Source organism: Nerophis ophidion, linkage group LG03 (assembly GCF_033978795.1).
Source record: "Nerophis ophidion isolate RoL-2023_Sa linkage group LG03, RoL_Noph_v1.0, whole genome shotgun sequence".
Taxonomy (NCBI): Eukaryota; Metazoa; Chordata; class Actinopteri; order Syngnathiformes; family Syngnathidae; genus Nerophis; species Nerophis ophidion.
In genome coordinates, this window is record NC_084613.1 from 86,206,414 (window position 1) to 86,230,325 (window position 23,912).

Genomic DNA, 23,912 nt, shown 5'->3' on the forward strand with positions numbered 1-23,912 from the left:
TTCTACTTATATTCAATTGAATAGACTGCAAAGAAAATATATTTAACGTTCGAACTGGTAAACTTTTGATATTTTTTGCAAATATTAACTCATTTGGAATTTGATGCCCGCAACATATTTAAAAAAAGCTGGCACGTGTGGCAAAAAAGACTTGAGAAAGTTGAGGAATGCTCATCAAACACTTTTTTGGAACGTCCCCCAGGTGAACAGGCTAATTGGGAACAGGTGGGTGCCATGATTGGGTATAACAGGAGCTTCCATGAAATGCTCAGTCATTCACAAACAAGGATGGGGCGAGGGTCACTACTTTGTCAACAAATGCCTGAGCAAATTGTCAAACAGTTTAAGAACAACATTTCTCAACCAGCTATTGCAAGGAATTTAGGGATTTCCCCATTTCCAGTCCATAATATAATCAAAAGGTTCAGAGAATCTGGAGAAATCACTGCACGTAACATTGAATGCCCGTGACCTGCAATGTCACTGGCGGTACGGCATCAAAAAGCGACATCAGTGTAAAGGATATCACCAAAAGGGCTCAGGAACACTTCAGAAAACCATTGTCAGTAACTACAGTTGGTCGCTACATCTGTAAGTGCAAGTTAAAACTCTACTATGCAAACTGAAAGCCATTTATCAACAACACCCAGAAATGCCGCCGGCTTTGCTGGGTCCGAGCTCATCTAAATTGAACTGATCCCCTCAGTAGAATTTTAAAGGAAATGTCAACACGCGCATGGAAAACACTCATCAATGTAAACAAAATTGTAAAATCACATTGAACTCTTAACAATAACCTCATAAAATGAAGGTTTAAAAATAAGGAATATTTAAGAAATGCTTTATCAAGTGTAACAAAAGTGGTTAGAGTGTCCGCCCTGAGATCGGTAGGTTGTGAGTTCCAACCCCGGCCGAGTCATACCAAAGACTATAAGGTTGTGAGTTCCAACCCCGGCCGAGTCATACCAAAGACTATAAGGTTGTGAGTTCCAACCCCGGCCGAGTCATCCCAAAGACTATAAGGTTGTGAGTTCCAACCCTGGCCGAGTCATCCCAAAGACTATAAGGTTGTGAGTTCCAACCCAGGCCGAGTCATCCCAAAGACTATAAGGTTGTGAGTTCCAACCCTGGCCGAGTCATACCAAAGACTATAAGGTTGTGAGTTCCAACCCTGGCCGAGTCATCCCAAAGACTATAAGGTTGTGAGTTCCAACCCTGGCCGAGTCATACCAAAGACTATAAGATTTTGTTGTCTACCTGTCAACTGTCAGTTTAGCATCTTTGTTTTCTACCTGTCAACTGTCAGTTTAGCATCTTTGTTTTCTACCTGTCAACTGTCAGTTTAGCATCTTTGTTTTCTACCTGTCAACTGTCACTTTAGCATCTTTGTTTTCTACCTGTCAACTGTCACTTTAGCATCTTTGTTTTCTACCTGTCAACTGTCACTTTAGCATCTTTGTTTTCTACCTGTCAACTGTCACTTTAGCATCTTTGTTTTCTACCTGTCAACTGTCACTTTAGCATCTTTGTTTTCTACCTGTCAACTGTCACTTTAGCATCTTTGTTTTCTACCTGTCAACTGTCACTTTAGCATCTTTGTTTTCTACCTGTCAACTGTCACTTTAGCATCTTTGTTTTCTACCTGTCAACTGTCACTTTAGCATCTTTGTTTTCTACCTGTCAACTGTCAGTTGAGCATCTTTGTTTTCTACCTGTCAACTGTCACTTTAGGATCTTTGTTTTCTACCTGTCAACTGTCAGTTTAGCATCTTTGTTTTCTACCTGGCAACTGTCAGTTTAGCATCTTTGTTTTCTACCTGGCAACTGTCAGTTTAGCATCTTTATTTTCTACCTGTCAACTGTCAGTTTAGCATCTTTGTTTTCTACCTGGCAACTGTCAGTTTAGCATCTTTATTTTCTACCTGTCAACTGTCACTTTAGCATCTTTGTTTTCTACCTGTCAACTGTCACTTTAGCATCTTTGTTTTCTACCTGTCAACTGTCACTTTAGCATCTTTGTTTTCTACCTGTCAACTGTCAGTTGAGCATCTTTGTTTTCTACCTGTCAACTGTCACTTTAGCATCTTTGTTTTCTACCTGTCAACTGTCACTTTAGGATCTTTGTTTTCTACCTGTCAACTGTCAGTTGAGCATCTTTGTTTTCTACCTGGCAACTGTCAGTTTAGCATCTGTGCAGACCCCTCATCACCACTTCAAGATGGCGGCCCAATTTCTCGCGTCACAGCAGTTAATGCTGCATCTACTTATAAGATGTCTATGGTTTTATCGGCCAGCCCTCAGTCATATGTTGACCCCATGTGTGCTCAGTGTCTGCCGAGCTGCCCCTGCGGGCGCCTCCATCCAGTCACAGCGAGGTGGACCAGAGGGATTTGAGCGGCCGTCCTGGTTCCGGGTCCGAGCCTTCCGTCAGAGCCCTGCTGGAGCAGCTCAGCCAACTGTGGGAGGAAAACTGCTGTGACCGCGCGCCCGTCCACCTGCTGTTCTCCCCACTCGTCGTCACCGCTGTGCTGACGGCCGGTGACACCCAGGTACAATTATAAGTGGAATGTTAATTAACATTCATATTGAAAATGTTAAAAAGGAACAGCACTTTTTTTGGAGATGTTTCCTAATCATTATAAGAGACAAGAAGGCAAAACGTTGTTCTAAGTTTGTATTCCAACATGTAAAAATCGGATCGTTCAAGCTGGCTAGCAGTGCAGCTAATGCTATCAATCAGTGTTGACCTCTAAATCACTTTTAAAAATGCATTCAAAAAACGTCAACAATACTTCATTTATTTTCCGTAACCTGTATAATAACTAGCGACTTTGTTATTGTAGATTAATTAACATTCACTGCAGGGTGGGCCGTGAGAGGCAATAGCGTATGTCTTTACATGTACAGATTGAGAAGTAAACATTCCCTTCAGGGGGCCGTGGGAGGCAATAGCGTATATTTGACACGTACAGATAGATGAATAAACATTCACTTTCTGGGGGGGGGTGAGAGGCAATAGCATAGATCGCGACACGTACAGATAGATAAATAAACATTCACTTTCTGGGGGGGCGTGAGAGGCAATAGCATAGATCTCGACACGTACTGATAGATAAATAAACATTCACTTCAGGCGGCGAGAGAGGCAATAGCATAGATCTTGACACGTACAGATTGATAAATAAACATTCACTTCAGGGGGCGTGAGAGGCAATAGCTTATATCTTGACCCTTACAGATAGATAGATAGATAAACATTTAATTCGGGGGGCGTGAGAGGCAATAGTGTATATGTTGACACTTACAGATAGATGAATAAACATTCACTTTCAAGGGGGGGGGGCGTGAGAGGCAATAGCATATATCTTGACACGTACAGATAGATGAATAAACATTCACTTTCTGGGTGGGCGTGAGAGACAATAGCGTATATCTTGACACGTACGGATAGATGAATAAACATTCACTTTCTGGGGGGGCGTGAGAGGCAATAGCATAGATCTCGACACGTACAGATAGATAAATAAACATTTACTTCAGGGGGCGTGAGAGGCAATAGTGTATGTCTTTGCACGTACAGATTGATAAATAAACATTCACTTCAGGGGGCGTGAGAGGCAATAGCTTATATCTTGACCCTTACAGATAGATAGATAAACATTTAATTCGGGGGACGTGAGAGGGAATAGTGTATATGTTGACACTTACAGATAGATGAATAAACATTCACTTTCAGGGGGGGGGGGGGCGTGAGAGGCAATAGCATATATCTTGACACTTACAGATAGATAATATACATTTACCTCGGGGGGAGTGAGAGACAATAGCGTATGTCTTTGCACGTACAGATTGATAAATAAAAATTCACTTCACGGGGGTATGAGAGGCAATAGCTAAATAGCAGATAGATAAATAAGCATTCAGTTCAGGTGGGGCGTGAGAGACAATAGCATATATCTTGACATGTACAGATGGATAAATAAACATTTACTTGGGGGAGGCCTGAGAGGCAATAGTGTGTATCTTGACACGTACAGATAGATAAACATTCACTTCATGGGGGCATGAGCGACATTAGTGTATATCTTGACAATTGCGGATTGATAAATAAACATTCACTTTCAAGGGGGGTGTGAGAGGCAATAGCGTGTATCTTGACACGTACGGATAGATGAATAAACATTTACTTTGGGGGAGTGTGAGAGGCAATAGTTTGTATCTTGACACGTACAGATGGATGAATAAACATTGACTTTCAAGGGGGGGGGGCGTGAGAGGCAATAGCATATATCTTGACACGTACAGATAGATTAATAAACTTTTACATTGGGGGGGCGTGAGAGGCTATAGTGTGTATCTTGACACGTACAGATAGATTAATAAACATTTACTTTGGGGGGGCGTGAGAGGCAGTAGCGTATATCTTGACACGTACAGATAGATTAATAAACATTTACTTTGGGGGGTGTGAGAGGCAATAGTGTGTATCTTGACACGCACAGACAGATGAATAAACATTTACTTTCAAGGGGGGGCGTGAGAGGCAACAGCATATATCTTGACACGTACAGATAGATTAATAAACATTTACTTTGGGGGGGCGTGAGAGGCAGTAGCGTATATCTTGACACGTACAGATAGATTAATAAACATTTACTTTGGGGGGTGTGAGAGGCAATAGTGTGTATCTTGACACGCACAGACAGATGAATAAACATTTACTTTCAAGGGGGGGCGTGAGAGGCAACAGCATATATCTTGACACGTACAGATAGATTAATAAACATTTACTTTGGGGGGGGGTGAGAGGCAATAGTGTGTATTTCGACACGTACAGACAGAAGAATAAACATTTACTTTCAAGGGGGGGCTTGAGAGGCAACAGCATATATTTTGACATGTACAGATAAATTAATTAACATTTACTTTGGGGGGGGCGTGAGAGGCAATAGTGTGTATCTTGACACGTACAGATTGATAAATAAAGATTCATTTTTGTGTGTGTGGGAGAGGCAATAGCATATATCTTGACATGTATAGACGGATGAATAAACATTCATTTTCAAAGGGGGGGGCGTGAGAGGCAATAGCATATATCTTGACACGTACAGATAGATAAATAAACATTTACTTCGGGGGGCGTGAGAGGCAATAGTGTGTATCTTAACACTTACAGATACATTAATAAACATTCACTTCGGGGAGGAGGGGTGTGAAAAATGATGTTCCCTAAAAAAATGTAAATATGCAAAATTTGTGGGGGGGGCGTCAGTAGAAATGGCGTAATAGTATTTCTAGAACTGTCTTGACACATGCAGATGAAAAATTGAAACACAAACCTTCAAGGGGGGGCGTGACAACAAATAATTGAGAACTACTAACTTCCATCAACATGTCTCTTTAGTGGAACAACTTCCTGTTTTTGGTGCGGAGGCTTGTTGCTGGCGGACTCTTATCCGAGGAGGACGTCCTCTCTCACTGGGCCAAACTCACCAAGCAGGTGAGAGTCGCTCACCTTCATCAGCAGCACAGGTGTCTCCATCATTGACCCCGCCCACTTTTTCCCAGGAGCTGATGCAGAAGTTCCATCTCCAGTCTCAGATGGACAAGCCTCTGCTGCCGAGTCAGATGGACGTGCTGCAGCTGTCCAAGCTGACAGTAGAGGGCGCCACATGACAAGCACGTATTGAAGCTTAGAGACTCGATCACGTCGGAGCACTTTCACTCGCTGCCTTTTAAGCTATTTAGTCTACGTCAGTTCTGCATGAATGCAACAATGCATTTGTGATTGTCTTTGTTCACGTTGAACAAGCGTTGTGCTCATTTTGCTTCCCCCTCCCCCAAAAAATAATGTTTTAATTTTGTCACACATTTATGTGATAAAAATAAAGAGAAACTACGTCATATTAAATCATTGACTTTTATTTTATTTTATTTATCATCACCATAACCGTGAAATAACGTTTTCCTATATGACTTTTATAAGATGATAGCAAATATAAGGCTGTAGATAACCACAATGTATCCCATCAGACATCACATGTGTTAAATGAAGCTTGAGTGCAGTTACGCTACCGGTCGGGTAAAAGTTTGGTCAATCAGTTTCATCTTCTTAAACTTTTTTTGTAACGTTTTATTTTACAGCTGCCCTCTGTCAAATTGCGAATATGAATATTGCCAATAATAATACGAAATAATAAAACACATTTAAATCAGTATAGTTTTAATAATGACCATTACTAACCATTAATACATTTTTTCAATAAAAGTCAAGCTATATTAACCAGCAGCAATCTTATAAATACAATCAATAAATGCAAATCAAAAAAATGCACGGATAAAAAAAGAGCATTGAAATGCAACATAAAATTATACAAATATAAGTAATATTTTTAATAAAGATTTATGGAAATTATTAATTGGCAACAATAAAATACAGATCTTTTTTAGGTAAAAGTATGCAATACAATACATTATAAAAACTAACATGCAGCAATCTTACACATACTGTCAAATAAAAATAATAATTAACTGGCTTTTGGCTTTTAAGTTTAGTGTATTCGATGAATTAGTTAAGGAGTGCAGACTAATTTAAATATCGTAATCAATAAATGCAAATAAAAAAATTGCATAGATAAAAATAAGCACTAAAATGCAACAATATAAAATTATACAAATATAAGTCATAGATTTAATAAAGAATTATGCAAATTACTAATTGGCAACAATAAAATACAGATCTTTTTTTAAACAATTAATACAAAATTGTTTAAAAAAAATAATGACTTTTAAGTTTAGTGTATTGGATGAAATATGATAGGAACCTGACTATAATCTAAATAAAATACTTATTTGCGAGATGTGGATTCTTTTGGCCCAAAAATGGACAAAAAACTAGTGGGTGGAGTCTCCACTATTGTGGGCGGAGTCTTCTTGCAGCAACGTTAGAAATGCAAAAAAGGATTAAAACGAATACAAATTAATAAAAAAAATATATATAAATAAATAAAAGTAATAATGAGCTGGCTTTTGGCTTTTAAGTTTAGTTTATTGAATGAAATAGTTTAGGACTGCAGACTAATTTAAATATAGTAATCAATAAATGCAAATAAAAAAATTGCATGGATAAAAATTAGCAATAAAATGCAACAATATAAAATTTTACAAATATAAGTCATAGATTTAATAAAGAATTATGCAAATAACTAATTGGCAACATTAAAATACAAATCTTTTTTGAAACAATATAAAATTGATTTAAAAATTATTTAAAAATAATGAGCTTACATTTAAGTTTAGTGTATTGGATGAAATATGTTAGGAGCTTGACTATAATCTAAATAAAATACTTATTTGTGTGATGTGGATTCTTTTGGCCCAAAAATGGACAAAAAACTAGTGGGTGGAGTCTCCACCATTGTGGGCGGAGTCTTCTTGCAGCAACGTTATAAATGAAAATGAATTAAAAATTACAACGAATACAAATTAATTTAAACAAAACAATATAAATAAAGAAAAATAATAATGAGCTGGCTTTTGGCTTTTAAGTTTAGTGTATTGAATGAAATAGTTTAGGAGTGCAGACTTATCTAAATATAGTAATCAATAAATGCAAATAAAAAAATTGCATGGATAAAAATGAGCATTGAAATGCAACAATATAAAATTATATGAATATAAGCAATAGATTTAATAAAGAATTATGCAAATTACTAATTGGCAACAATAAAATACAGATCTTTTTTGAAACAATTAATATAAAATTGATTTAAAAAATGATTTAAAAATAATGAGCTTACTTTTAAGTTTAGTGTATCGGATGAAATATGTTAGGAGCTTGACTATAATCTAAATAAAATACTTATTTGTGAGATGTGGATTCTTTTGGCCCAAAAATGGACAAAAAACTAGTGGGTGGAGTCTTCACCATTGTGGGCGGAGTCTTCTTGCAACAACGTTATAAATGAAAATGAATTAAAAATTACAACGAATACAAATTAATTCAAACAAAACAATATAAATAAATAAAAATACTAATGATCTGGCTTTTAAGTTTAGTGTATTGAATGAAATAGTTTAGGAGTGCAGACTAATCTAAATATAGTAATCAATAAATGCAAATAAAAAATTGCATAGATAAAAATGAGCATTGAAATGCAACAATATAAAATTATATGAATATAAGCAATATATTTAATAAAGAATTATGTAAATTACTAATTAGCAAAAAAAAAAATACAGATCTTTTTTAGATAAAAGTATGCAATACAATACATTATAAAAACGAACATCTTGCAGCAATCTTGCACATACTCTACAAATGAAAAATAATTAGAAAAAAATATTTTTGCTATTAGATAAAAATGAGCATAAACTTGGAACAATAATATTAAATATTTAGAATAGAAAGTACTTTATTGATCCCTGGGGGAAATTCAGCACCACAGTTCGCTCTCAATAGACAATAATGATAATAAATAATATATAACATATATATATATATATATATATATATATATAATATGCAAATTTAAAGTACATTAAAATATACAAATAATTGTACATATTACTAATTGGCAACAATAATATGAGACAGATGTTTTTTTCAATCCATAAAAAACATTGTAAATACAAACATTATCTAGCAGCAATTTTGTGAATACAACTCAAAAATAATTACGAAAAATATTACTTTATTTCGATAAAAATTAGTTCTAACTTGCAACAATAATATAAAATAGTACACATTTAAAATAACAAAAATAAATTTAAAGAAAAAATTGAGCTTTGCTCGCCAGCAACAATAATAATTGTACATGCATGCATTTTTGGGGGGTAATAATCCAGCAAGACAAGAATGGGAGGTGTTTAGGGCACGTCTGACGGGTAGGAGGCCACGGGCAAGACCGAGGACACGTTAAGAAGACTTTGTATCTCACCTGGCCTGGGAACGTCTCTGGATCCCCCGGAAGAAGTTGGACAAAGTGGTTGGGGAGAGGGAAGGCTGGGATTTTCTGCTTAGGCTGCTGCCCCCGCGACCCGACCTCAGATAAGCCGATGATAATGGATGCATCGAGATTTTTTTAAAAAAAAGAAAGAATTATGCACATTACCAATTGGCAACAATAATATAAAACATATATTTTGTTTTTAGATAAAAACATGCATGCAATACAATAAATGATAAATACAAAGGAACATTATCTAGCAGCAATCCTACACACACAAACTAAAAATACATTTAAACAAAAATAATTATGAACATTACTAAGTAGAAACAATAATATTGATAAATGCATATATTTCTTTTTAGATAAAAGCAAGCAATACATTCTGGATGAAAAAAGCATTAACTAGCAGCAATCTTACAAAAAAAATTACCAAATTAAAAATAATAGGAAAAAGTATAAATTCCGCTTGATAAAATGTAGCATTGAAATGTAACAATATAAAAGTATACTAATAAATATAATATATTGAAAATAAAAACAAATTATGCCCAATACTAATTGACAAGAATAATATAAATTCTGATAAAAGTATGCAATACAATTCTAGAAGCAAAATTGGACATAAAATAAAATATATTTAGAAACAATTATTAATTCAGTCGGATAAAAATGAGCAATAACCTGCAACAATAATATAAAATAATCCTTAAAATAAAATAATTATGAGCATTACTAACTGGCAACAATAATATTAATATGTGCAGATATTTTTCCGATAAAAGCACGCAATACATTCTGGATGAAAAAAGCATTAACTAGCAGCAATCCTACAAAAAAAAATACTAAATTAAAAATAATAGGAAAAAGTATAGATTCCGCTTGATAAAATGTAGCATTGAAATGTAACAATATAAAAGTATACTAATAAATATAATATATTGAAAATAAAAACTAATTATGCCCAATACTAATTGACAAAAATAATATAAATTCTGATAAAATTATGCAATACAATTCTAAAAGCAAATTCTAGAAGCAAAGATGGACATAAAAATGAAATATATTTAGAAACTATTATTTCAGTCAGATAAAAATGAGCAATAACCTGCAACAAAAATATAAAATAATACTTAAAATAAAATAATTATGAGCATTACTAACTGGCAACAATAATATTAATACGTGCAGATATTTTTCCGATAAAAGCAAGCATTAATTAGCAGCATTCTTACAAATAAAATAAAAGAAATGCTGAATAAAAATAAGTAGAAAATATAAATTCAGCGAAGTAAAAATAAACATTAAAATGTGACAATAATAAAATTATACAATAAATAAAATGGATTTAAAAAGTAGGTTGATTGGCAACACTAAATGTCCTCCAGAGTGTGAATGTTGTCTATTTGTGTTGGCCCTGTGAGGAGGTGGCGACTTGTCCAGGGTGTACACCGCCTTCCGCCCGATTGTAGCTGAGATAGGCACCAGCGCCCCTAAAGGGAATACGCGGTAGAAAATGGATGGATTTAAAAAGTGGAGGAGTTCAAGTACCTTGGAGTGTAGTTCACTTTTATTAAAATACAAACCCCGTTTCCATGGGAAATTGTGTTAGATGTAAATATAAACGGAATGCAATGATTTGCAAATCCTTTTCAAGCCATATTCAGTTGAATATGCTACAAAGACAACATATTTCATGTTCAAACTCATAAACTTTATTTACTTTTTTGCAAATAATCATTAACTTTAGAATTTGATGCCAGCAACACGTGACAAAGAAGTTGGGAAAGGTGGCAATAAATACTGATAAAGTTGAGGAATGCTCATCAAGCACTTATTTGGAACATCCCACAGGTGTGCAGGCTAATTGGGAACAGGTGGGTGCCATGATTGGCTATAAAAACAGCTTCCCAAAAAATGCTCAGTCTTTCACAAGAAAGGATGGGGCGAGGTACACCCCTTTGTCCACAACTGCGTGAGCAAATAGTCAAACAGTTTAAGAACAACCTTTCTCAAAGTGCAATTGCAAGAAATGTAGGGATTTCAACATCTACGCTCCATAATATCATCAAAAGGTTCAGAGAATCTGGAGAAATCACTCCACGTAAGCGGCATGGCCGGAAACCAACATTGAATGACCGTGACCTTCGATCCCTCAGACAGCATTGTATCAAAAACCGACATTTATCTCTAAAGGATATCACCACATGGGCTCAGGAACACTTCAGAAAACCACTTTCACTAAATACAGTATGTTGCTACATCTGTAAGTGCAAGTTAAAGCTCTACTAGGCAAAGTGAAAGCCATTTATCAACAACATCCAGAAACGCCGCCGGCTTCTCCGGGCCCGAAATCATCTAAGATGGACTGATGCTATGTGGAAAAGTGTTCTGTGGTCTGACGAGTCCACATTTCAAATTGTTTTTGGAAATATTCAACATTGTGTCATCTGGACCAAAGAGTAAGCGAACCATCTAGACTGTTATTGATGCAAAGTGTAAAAGCCAGCATGTGTGATGGTATGGGGGTGCATTAGTGCCCAAGGCATGGGTAACTTACACATCTGTGAAGGCACCATTAATGCTGAAAGGTACATACAGGTTTTGGAACAACATATGCTGCCATCTAAGCGCCGTCTCTTTCATGGACGCCCCTGCTTTTTACAGCAAGACAATGCCAAGTCACATTCAGCATGTGTCAAAACAGCGTGGCTTCGTAAAAAAAAGAGTGCGGGTACTTTCCTGGCCCGCCTGCAGTCCAGACCTGTCTCCCATGGAAAATGTGTGGTGCATTATGAAGCGTAAAATACGACAGCGGCGACCCCGGACTGTTGAACAACTGAAGCTCTACATAAAACAAGAATGGTAAAGAATTCCACTTTCAAAGCTTCAACAATTAGTTTCCTCAATTCCCAAACGTTTATTGAGTGTTGTTAAAAGAAAAGGTGATGTAACACAGTGGTGAACATGCCTTTTCCCAACTACTTTGGCACGTGTTGCAGCCAAGAAATTCTAAGTTAATTATTTGCAAAAAATATATATATAATTTATGAGTTTGAATATCAAATATCTTGTTTTTTTAGTGCATTCATTTGAATATGGGTTGAAAAGGATTTGCAAATCATTGTATTCTGTTTATATTTACATCTAACACAATTTCCCAACTCATATAGAAACGGGGTTTGTAGGTAGGTAGATAGATAGATCGATCTTTATTGATTCCTTCAGGAGAGTTCCCTCAGGAAAATTAAAATGCAACAATATTTCCTCCTCAAAAGACAACCAAAGCCCAGTGTCTAGCAATCCTGTCATTCACAGGCCGACATTCATCCACTGTTAAAAGAAAAGGTGATGTAACACAGTGGTGAACATGCCCTTTCCCAACTACTTTGGCACGTGTTGCAGCCATGAAATTCTAAGTTAATAATAATTATTTAAAAAAAAAAGTTTATGAGTTTGAACATCAAATATATAGTTTTTGTTGCATATTTAATTGAATATGGGTTGAAAAGGATTTGCAAATCATTGTATTCTGTTTATATTTACATCTAACACAATTTCCCAACTCATATGGAAACGGGGTTTGTAAATAAAATAATGCACATAACTAATCGTCAAAAAAAATAGGCATATATTTTTTTAAATAAAAGCAAGCTATACATTATGAATAAAAACTTATCAATTAGCAGCAATGTTATACATAAACTCAAATGACTACAAATGAAAATATCAATAATGGGCGGAGTCCCCCCCTTTGTGGGCGGAGTCTTGATCCAGCATCATCCCCGCCCTTCTGTGCTCTGGCAGCCCAGCAGGAAGCTTCACTTCTCGGCTCTGACTTTTGTGTGGAGCCGCTCTCACCTCCGAGACATGGCTTGAGCGCGCGTCCCTTTTTTCGCTTGTGGTGAACAGCCATGGTGGAAGGTCGCGGTCAGGCCGCTTTGTTTGGACTACTTTCCCGGCGTCTTTCGTGACAACTTCTGCCCCGAGAAGAGGCGCGGGAGGGCGGCATGGCAAACATCAAAGTCGCGGTTCGAGTGCGTCCACTGAGCGCGAGGTAAGACGTTAGCATCATGCTAACTAACTAGCACTCTTTAATTCTTTAAAATGTACTCCAACTTTTATTTCATTACTTCATTGCAAACACTTTTGCCCTCGAAGCTGTGTTGTTGCTAGGAATGTTCAAAATGGGGTCCCAGGGACCCCATCAAGTCATAAAGAAATTAATTTTTTGGGGTCCCACTTTTTTTTTTGTAAGAGTTTTTAAAACAAATGCTAAATGTATGCATTGTCCTCACATTCTATATCAGGGGTCACCAACACGGGGCCCGCGGGCACCAGGTCGCCCGTAAGGACCAGATGAGTCGCCCGCTGGCCTGTTCTAAAAATAGCTCAAATAGCAGCACTTACCAGTGAGCTGCCTCTATTTTTTAAATTGTATTTATTTACTAGCAAGCTGGTCTCGCTTTGCTCGATATTTTTGATTCTAAGAGACAAAAAACTCAAATAGAAGTTGAAAATCCAAGAAAATATTTTAAAGACTTGGTCTTCACTTGTTTAAATAAATTCATTTATTTTTTTTACTTCTTATAACTTTCAGAAAGACAAATTTAGAGAAAAAATACAACCTTAAAAATGATTTTAGGATTTTTAAACACATATGGTCCGGTCCGATCCGGTGGCCATGTACTGCTCGCCTGTGTATCGACTGGGGACATCTCTGCGCTGCTGATCCGCCTCCGCTTGGGATGGTTTCCGGCTGGCTCCGCTGTGAACGGGACTCTCGCTGCTGTGTTGGATCCGCTTTAGACTGGACTCTCGCGACTGTGTTGGATCCATTGTGGATTGAACTTTCACAGTATCATGTTAGACCCGCTCGACATCCATTGCTTTCCTCCTCTCCAAGGTTCTCATAGTCATCATTGTCACCGACGTCCCACTGGGTGTGAGTTTTCCTTGCCCTTATGTGGGCCTACCGAGGATGTCGTGGTGGTTTGTGCAGCCCTTTGAGACACTAGTGATTTAGGGCTATATAAGTAAACATTGATTGATTGATTGATATACCTTTTAAATTCCTTCCTCTTCTTTCCTGACAATTTAAAGGCCTACTGAAAGCCACTACTAGCGACCACGCAGTCTGATAGTTTATATATCAATGATGAAATATTAACATTGCAACACATGCCAACACGGCCGCTTTAGTTTACTAAATTACAATTTTAAATTTCGCGCGGCGTTTATTGTTGAAAACGTCGTGGAATGATGACGAGTTTGAGGAGACATATTAGCCCAGCACCACTAGCGGCTAGAAGTCATCTCTTCTCATCGCGCAATTACACAGTATTCTGGACATCTGTGTTGCTGAATCTTTTGCAATTTGTTCAATTAATATTGGAGACGTCAAAGAAGAAAGATGTAGGTGGGAAGCTTTAGCTTTTAGCCACACAAACACACTGTGTTTCCTTGTTTAAAATTCCCGGAGGTGAAGCTTTACTATGGATCAGAGCGGTCAAGCGAACATGGTTCCCGACTACATGTCAAACGGCAGTTTTCGGTGAGAATATTGTGGTAAAAAGTCGCCTCTTACTGGAAATCAGCGGAACTTCTGTCGTGTTGCTTCTGCCGTGACTAATTCCCTCAGAGACTGGCCTCAACACACCCCTCGACTATCAGGTACTTTATAATCTCAATAAAACACTAGCAACACAATAGAAAGATAAGGGATTTCCCAGAATTATCCTAGTAAATGTGCCTAAAAACATCTCAATCGCTCACAATGCAATCGCCTTTTATTTTTATTTTTTTTTCCTAGTCCTTCGCTATCAATATCCTCAGCCACAAATCTTTTATCCTCGCTCAAATTAATGGGGAAATTGTTGTTTTCTCGGTCCGAATAGCTGTTTTTGTTGGAGGCTCCCATTATAAACAATAAAATAAAAACTGAAAAAAAACTGCAAAAAAACCATCCACCTATATTTTAGGGAAAAATAAACCACTCCGTGTAGTCCCAAAACACTTGAAAAAGATGTAAAAGAAACAAAAATCTGGAATAAAATATACTTTCAAAAGTTTAAAATAATAATAGAAAAACAATTGAAAAAAAATAACACAAAAAAAGTCAATTTTCAATTATAGGGAAAAATAAACCACTCGGTGTAATTCCTAAAACACTTAAAGTTGATGTAAAATAAACAAAAATCTGGATAAAATATAATTTTAGAAATTTTAAATAAAAAACAAAACAAAAAAATAAATAAAAATCCACCTACATTTTAGGGAAAAATAAACCACTCCGTGTAGTCCCAAAACACTTGAAAAAGATGTAAAAGAAACAAAAATCTGGAATAAAATATACTTTCAAAAGTTTAAAATAATAATAAAAAAACAATTGAAAAAACTGCAACAAAAAAAGTCAATTTTCAATTATAGGGAAAAATAAACCACTTGGTGTAATTCCTAAAACACATAAAGTTGATGTAAAACAAACAAAAATCTGGATAAAAATATAATTTTAGAAATTTTAAATAAAAAAACAAAACAACAAAAATAAATAAAAATCCACCTACATTTTAGGGAAAAATAAACCACTCCATGTAGTCCCAAAACACTTGAAAAAGATGTAAAAGAAACAAAAATCTGGAATAAAATATACTTTCAAAAGTTTTAAATAATAATAGAAAAACAATTGAAAAAACTGCAACAAAAAAAGTAAATTTTCAATTATAGGGAAAAATAAAGCACTCGGTGTAATTCCTAAAACACATAAAGTTGATGTAAAACAAACAAAAATCTGGATAAAATATAATTTTAGAAATTTTAAATAAAAAAAATAAATAAATAAATAAATAAAAATCCACCTACATTTTAGGGAAAAATAAACCACTCCGTGTAGTCCCAAAACACTTGAAAAAGATGTAAAAGAAACAAAAATCTGGAATAAAATATACTTTCAAAAGTTTTAAATAATAATAGAAAAACAATCGAAAAAACTGCAACAAAAAAAGTAAATTTTCAATTATAGGGAAAAATAAAGCACTCGGTGTAATTCCTAAAACACTTAAAGTTGATGTAAAACAAACAAAAATCTGGATAAAAATATAATTTTAGAAATTTTAAATAAAAAAAAGACAAAAAACAAAAAAATAAATAAAAATCCACCTACATTTTAGGGAAAAATAAACCACTCCGTGTAGTCCCAAAACACTTGAAAAAGATGTAAAAGAAACAAAAATCTGGAATAAAATATACTTTCAAAAGTTTAAAATAATAATAGAAAAACAATTGAAAAAACTGCAACAAAAAAAGTAAATTTTCAATTATAGGGAAAAATAAACCACTCGGTGTAATTCCTAAAACACATAAAGTTGATGTAAAACAAACAAAAATCTGGATAAAAATATAATTTTAGAAATTTTAAATAAAAAAATAAAAAATAAATAAATAAATAAAAATCCACCTACATTTTAGGGAAAAATAAACCACTCCGTGTAGTCCCAAAACACTTGAAAAAGATGTAAAAGAAACAAAAATCTGGAATAAAATATACTTTCAAACGTTTTAAATAATAATAGAAAAACAATTGAAAAAACTGCAACAAAAAAAGTCAATTTTCAATTATATGGAAAAATAAAGCACTCGGTGTAATTCCTAAAACACTTAAAGTTGATGTAAAACAAACAAAAATCTGGATAAAAATATAATTTTAGATATTTTAAATTGAAAAAAAAAACTAAAAAATAAATAAAAATCCACCTACATTTTAGGGAAAAATAAACCACGCTGTGTAGTCCCAAAACACTTGAAAAAGATGTAAAAGAAACAAAAATCTGGAATAAAATATACTTTCAAAAGTTTTAAATAATAATAGAAAAACAATTGAAAAAACTGCAACAAAAAAAGTCAATTTTCAATTATAGGGAAAAATAAAGCACTCGGTGTAATTCCTAAAACACTTAAAGTTGATGTAAAACAAGCAAAAATCTGGATAAAAATATAATTTTAGAAATTTTAAATTAAAAAAACCCAAAAAAATACATAAAAATCCACCTACATTTTAGGGAAAAATAAACCACTCCGTGTAGTCCCAAAACACTTGAAAAAGATGTAAAAGAAACAAAAATCTGGAATAAAATATACTTTCAAAAGTTTAAAATAATAATAGAAAAACAATTTAAAAAACTGCAACATCCATCCATCCATCCATTTTCTACCGCTTATTCCCTTTCGGGGTCGCGGGGGGCGCTGGCGCCTATCTCAGCTACAATCGGGCGGAAGGCGGGGTACACCCTGGACAAGTCGCCACCTCATCGCAGAAAAAAACTGCAACAAAAAAAGTAAATTTTCAATTATAGGGAAAAATAAACCGCTCGGTGTAATTCCTAAAACACATAAAGTCTATGTAAAACAAACAAAAATATGGATAAAAATATAATTTTACAAATTTTAAATAAAATAAAATAAAAATAATAATAAATAAATAAAAATCCACCTACATTTTAGGGAAAATGATTTCTAACAATCAAAGATAATTATTGTTTCTGTAAAGTTATTTTGATGGTTATTCTGGTATGTTTTAACTCCCAAAATGTTTTTTAAATGACGTAAATCTCCAACGTGACAATTAAGCGTTGCACTTTTGTGGCGTGGCGCAGTGGAAGAGTGGCCGTGCCCAACCCAAGGGTCCCTGGTTCAATCCCCACCTAGACCCAACCTCGTCACGTCCGTTGTGTCCTGAGCAAGACACTTCACCCTTGCTCCTGATGGGTGCTGGTTAGCGCCTTGCATGGCAGCTCCCTCCATCAGTGTGAGAATGTGTGTGTGAATGGGTAAATGTGGAAGTAGTGTCAAAGCGCTTTGAGTACCTTGAAGGTAGAAAAGCGCTATACAAGTACAACCCATTTATTTATTTATTTATAATGTGAGGACGTGAGGAGCCCTCACACTTGTGATGTCATCGTCTGCTACTTCCGGTACAGGCAAGGCTTTTTTATTAGCAACCAAAAGTTGCCAACTTTATCCTCGATGTTCTCTACTAAATCCTTTCAGCAAAAATATGGGGAAATGATGAAGTATGACACATAGAATGGACCTTCTATCCCCGTTTAAATAAGAACATCTCATTTCAGTAGGCCTTTAAGTCAATGTTCAAGTAAAAAAAAAAAAAAAATTGTAAATAATAAACACATTTTAATTAAATTTTTCATTTTAGCTTCTGTTTTTTCGACAAAAAATATTTGTGAAATATTTCTTCAAACCTATTATGATTGAAATTCAAAAAAATATTCTGGCAAATCTAGAAAATCTTTAGAATGAAATTTAAATCTTATTTCAAAGTCTTGAATTTCTTATAACATTTTTGTTCTGGAAAATCTAGAAGAAATAATGATTTGTTTTCGTTAGAAATATAGCTTGGTCCAATTTGTTATATATTCTAACAAAGTGCAGATTGGATTTTAACCTATTTAAAACATTTCATCAAAATTCTAAAATTAATCTTAATCAGGAAAAATGACTAATGATGTTCCATAAGTTATTTTGGAAATTTTTTCAAAAAGATTCAAATTAGACAGTTTTTCTCTTCTTTTTTTCGGTTGAATTTTGAATTTTAAAGAGTCGAAATTGAAGATAAACTATGTTTCAAATTTAATGTTCATTTTTTCCCCAGTTTGGGGCGGAATAGCTCGGTTGGTAGAGCGGCCGTGCCAGTAACTTCAATCAATCAATCAATCAATGTTTATTTATATAGCCCCAAATCACAAATGTCTCAAAGGACTGCACAAATCATTACGACTACAACATCCTCGGAAGAACCCACAAAAGGGCAAGGAAAACTCACACCCAGTGGGCAGGGAGAATTCACATCCAGTGGGACGCCAGTGACAATGCTGAATATGAGAAACCTTGGAGAGGACCTCAGATGTGGGCAACCCCCCCCCCTCTAGGGGACCGAAAGCAATGGATGTGGAGCGGGTCTAACATGATACTGTGAAAGTTCAATCCATAGTGGCTCCAAGACAGCAGTGAGAGTTCAGTTCAAGCGGATCCAAGACAGCAGCGAGAGTCCCGTCCACAGGAAACCATCCCAAGCGTAGGCGGATCAGCAGCGTAGAGATGTCACCAACCGATACACAGGCGAGCGGTCCATCCTGGGTCTCGACTCTGGACAGCCAGTACTTCATCCATGGTCATCGGACTGGACCCCCTCCACAAGGGAGGGGGGGACATAGGAGAAAAAATAAAAGAAGTGGCAGATCAACTGGTCTAAAAAGGAGGTCTATTTAAAGGCTAGAGTATACAGATGAGATTTAAGGTGGGACTTAAATGCTTCTACTGAGGTAGCATCTCGAACTGTTACCGGGAGGGCATTCCAGAGTACTGGAGCCCGAACAGAAAACGCTCTCTAGCCCGCAGACTTTTTTTGGGCTTTGGGAATCACTAATGAGCCGGAGTCTTTTGAAGGCAGATTTCTTGCCGGGACATATGGTACAATACAATCGGCAAGATAGGCTGGAGCTAGACCGTGTAGTATTTTATACGTAAGTAGTAAAACCTTAAAGTACAATTCCGGGACAGAGTTTGTGCTGCAAGGGGTTCTGAGTATTTCTTCTGTTGTGTTACGGTGCGGATGTTTTCCCGAAATGTTTGTCATTTTTGTTTGGTGTGGCTTCACAGTGTGGCGCATATTATATCGTTTATACGGCCACCCTCAGTGTGACCTGTATAGCTGTCTACCAAGTATGCATTGCATTCACCGATAATTTAGAAACAGATACCGATAATTTCCGATATTACATTTTAAAGCATTAATCGGCCCATAATATCTGTAATATGTACATATACATACACACACGTGTATATATATATATATATATATATATATATATATATATATATATATATATATATATATGTATGTATATATATATATATATATATATATATATATATATATGTATGTATATATATATATATATATATATATATATATATATATATATATATACAATACAATACTTCATCAGTGTTGGCGCGAGGAATTTTCAAAATGGGGTCCCAGGGACCCCATCAAGTCATAAAAAATTTACATTTTTGGGGTCCCACTTTTTTGTAAGCGTTTAGAAAACAAATGATAAATGTATGCATTGTCCTGTTATATCTCACATTCTATATTGTGTTTTGGAAAAAAAGTTTTCATAAACGTTATTTCATTAATTAAAAAAAATAATAATAATACACAAGAAAACACATTTTTATGCATATGTAAATATATTCAGTTATAAACATTCATTCACTTTCTTCTTTCCTTCATGGATCTAAACTTTACCGCTGGTGGTAGTTTTTTCAATATTTTCATTTAATAGTAGATGTATTTATTTCAGTATAAACGTGTACAAGCGGTAGAAAATGGATGGTTGGATAAAAGTGTAAAAAGTGTATTGCTTGGGTCACTTCACGTCCATCCCTCAATTCTAAGTTGTTGGAGTTTTTTTATGTTTATTTATTTATTTTTTCTGCCTTTTTTTGTCAAAGAAACCTAATATAACTTTCACAATATGCAAAATCTTCCATAAAAAGATTTTTCAAAGTGGAATATTTGATGTGATGTAAACAAAGCCTTGGATAGGTCAATAATTCATAAAAACATCTGTTTTGATTCGTAACGTTAGCTCATTTTGCGGTGTGTGTGCGTGACGGACAGCAAAGCCCTGTCTGTCTGAGGAAAAGGATAACATTATTGACCTACAGTTAACAATTAAGTTATATCACTTTTTCTGTGTTGAAGCAGCAAAAAATGACATGTAAAATGAAGAGTTTCTGTCTCTTGACAGTTAATATAATCATGTAAGTGCATCATACAGCCTACATGAACTCCATGGTGTTCAGGGATGAATAGTCTCTCCTATTCCTATCGTACTATTTTTTCAGCTATAGTTACATGAATTATTAGTAATGTAGCAGCCTAGTTTTGAATGGTAGGGTCCCTGCTATCACATGTTGATAAAAATATAACATTTACATAATAAAAATCAACTACAGACTTCCCAAATGCTGTAAAAAATTAATTAGGACGAGTTGAGCATATGTCAGCATGTGGCCCCACTTATAACTCTTTTTTTCAAACACTGATTGCAAACGCTTATTTACAGTGAGTCATTAATTTGACTTAGTAAATATTGACTTACTAAGACAAAATAATGACCAAGTCAAATTAATGACTTACTGTAAATAAGCGTTTGCAATAAGACAAAATAACAAAACAGTCCTAGTTACCTGAGTCATTATTTGGACTTGGTAAATATTGACTTACTAAGACAAAATAATGACTCAGGTAACTTGGACTGTTTTGTTTTTACTTAACAGAAGAAATATTGAGATATATATCGTGTATTGCCATTCAGCGTACGGAGTGGAAAACACAACCAAAAATTGTAGGCTTCTTCAAGCGACGAAGCCGGCCTACTTCACCAAAGTCTGTCGTCTATTGCCCCCCCCCCCGAACTGCTGGAATTGTGCACACACCGGGTACTGTTTTACCACTGATGTTTTGAACAAGTTTAAGTAGTATAACAAAATACTTTGTTTTCATATAAATTTTACGAATTTAGAAAATTTGCTAAAAAAAAGATAACATGCTAATGTTTGCCAGCGTACTTTCTAGACAATTTTGCAGTGACACATGTTAACTGTTGGCATGTTTTGACTTTGATAGAACATTTTGTAGCACTGCAGAAAAGAAAATTGACATTAAAACAAGTAAAAAAACATCCCGGTGAAAAGAAAACCCGCTAAAAAGTAAGAAATATTTTATTTAATATTTGAAAACACATACAATATTCTATTTGTTTTTCCTCTTCAACCTTGCCCAAAGCATTGGAGATAAAACCGAAAGAATTAACGCAGTGTTTTTTAAAAATGTTTTTCATATCTTACTTAGCTTAGCTGGAACAGATCAACTTGTAGAACGAAGACGTTGGCTAAAAAAGTTAGCATGCTAACATTTTTGTGCTAACTTTTTTTTGATTCAATTTTTCCACAGCACACCTTAGTCTTACAACTTGCTATATGACACATTTTAACTGTTAGCATGCTAACTTGATCCTGCTATTATTTAGCATATGTTAACAGTTAGCCTAGTCATTCGACTGGATTGTCTGAAACAAGTTAGTAGGTTAATATTAGCATGCTAGCAAACATTAGCATGCTAACTTTTTCAGAAATTCTTTGCGCCGTACACCCCAGTCCTACATTTTGGTGTGTGGCGCAGGCTAGTTGTTAGCATTTAGCAACACAGAAGCATTCGTGACATGCAAATGAGCTGCAGTGATTAATTTGAATATTTATTTGTACTGTCCTCCTGTGCGGGCCTTTTGCATATTTGACTGACAGGTGCAGGCCTGGAGGCGGGACTTGTGTCGCTTGTAGTGAGCATGTGTTCATTTAGCACATGAGTGTCATGATTGTGTGTCCAACATGGAGACAGATGGATTTGTTAGAGTCCAGTCCTCCTAGTGATGTCCATACTTGAACCTTTAAAGTATTGTCCAGCATCAATATGCTAACGTGTCTTTCAGCATGTTAGCATGTCTTTTTAGAATGCTAACACGTCTTTAAGCGTGCTAACATGTCTCTCAGCGTGCTAACATGTCTCTCAACATGCTAAGGTTTCTCTCAACATGCATCTTTGTATGCTAACATGTCTTTCCGCGTATGATAACATGTGTTTCCGTATGCTAACATGTATTTTAGTGTGCTAACATGTCTTTCAGTATGCTGACGTGTCTTCAACCATGCTTACGTATATTTCAGTATGTCTTTCAATATGCTAGCATCACGTCAGTCAGTATGTTAACACGTCTTTCCGTATGCTACCATCTCTTTTAGTGTGCTACCATGTCTTTTCTGTCCTACCACGTATTTTAGTGTGCTAGCATGTCTTTCAGTGTGCTAACGTAACATGTCTTTCAGTATGCTGACGTGTCTTTCTTTCATTGTGCTAACGTGTATTTCAGCCTGTATTTCAATATGCTAACATCATGTCATTCCATATGCTACCATGTCATTCCGTATGCTACCATGTCTTTTAGTGTGCTACCATGTCTTTTTCTGTGCTACCACGTATTTTAGTGTGCTAATGTAACATGTGTTTTAGTATGCTGACATGTCTTTAATCATGCTAAAGTGTATTTCAGCATGTTTTTCAATATGCTAGCATCATGTCATTCCGTATGTTTACATGTCATTCCGTATGCTACCATGTCTTTTAGTGTGCTACCATGTTTTTGTGTGCTACCAGGTATTTTAGTGTGCTAATGTAACATGTGTTTTAGTATGCTGACGTGTGTTTCACCATGCTAACATCTATATTAGCATGTTTTTCAATATGCTATCAACATGTCTTTCAATATGCTAACATCATGTCATTCCGTATGTTAACATGTCTTTCCGTATACTACCATGTCTTTCAGTGTGCTACCATGTCTTTTAGTTTGCTAACGTAACATGTCTTTCAGTATGCTGATGTGTCTTTCACCATGCTAATGTGTATTTTAGCATGTTTTTAAATATGCTATCCAAATGCCTTTCAATATGCTAACATCATGTCACTCGGTATGTTGACATGTCTTTTAGCATGTTAACCTGTATTTCCGCGTATGTTAACATGTCTTTCTGTATGCTAACATGTCTTTCTGTATGCTAGCAGGTCTTTTAGTGTGCTAACATGTCTTTCAGTATGCTAACGTGTCTTTCACCATGCTAACGTGTAGTTGAGCATGTTTTTAATATGTTATCATGTCTTTTGATGTGCTAATCATGTCATTCAATATGCTGGCATGTATTTCTGTATGCTAACATGTATCTCAGCATGCTAACATGTATTTCAGCATGCTGATTGATTGAAACTTTTATTAGTAGATTGCACAGTACAGTACATATTCCGTACAATTGACCACTAAATGGTAACAC

General features: G+C 35.3%; 2 protein-coding genes across 2 annotated transcripts in view; both read left to right on the forward strand.

Moving 5' to 3' along the window:
• The window catches only part of cdan1 (codanin 1), a 49,070-nt gene extending 43,159 nt beyond the window's left edge, over window positions 1–5,911 (forward strand). Inside the window, exons 25-27 of the mRNA XM_061896273.1 lie at window positions 2,329–2,549; window positions 5,405–5,500; window positions 5,569–5,911. Coding sequence (XP_061752257.1) covers window positions 2,329–2,549; window positions 5,405–5,500; window positions 5,569–5,676 — 425 coding nt within the window. The 3' untranslated portion in view covers window positions 5,677–5,911. The remainder of the gene's footprint in view (window positions 1–2,328; window positions 2,550–5,404; window positions 5,501–5,568) is intronic.
• A 6,272-nt stretch (window positions 5,912–12,183) lies between these two features.
• Window positions 12,184–23,912, forward strand: part of stard9 (StAR-related lipid transfer (START) domain containing 9) — a 131,481-nt gene continuing 119,752 nt past the window's right edge. Inside the window, exon 1 of the mRNA XM_061896276.1 lies at window positions 12,184–13,005. Coding sequence (XP_061752260.1) covers window positions 12,959–13,005 — 47 coding nt within the window. The 5' untranslated portion in view covers window positions 12,184–12,958. The remainder of the gene's footprint in view (window positions 13,006–23,912) is intronic.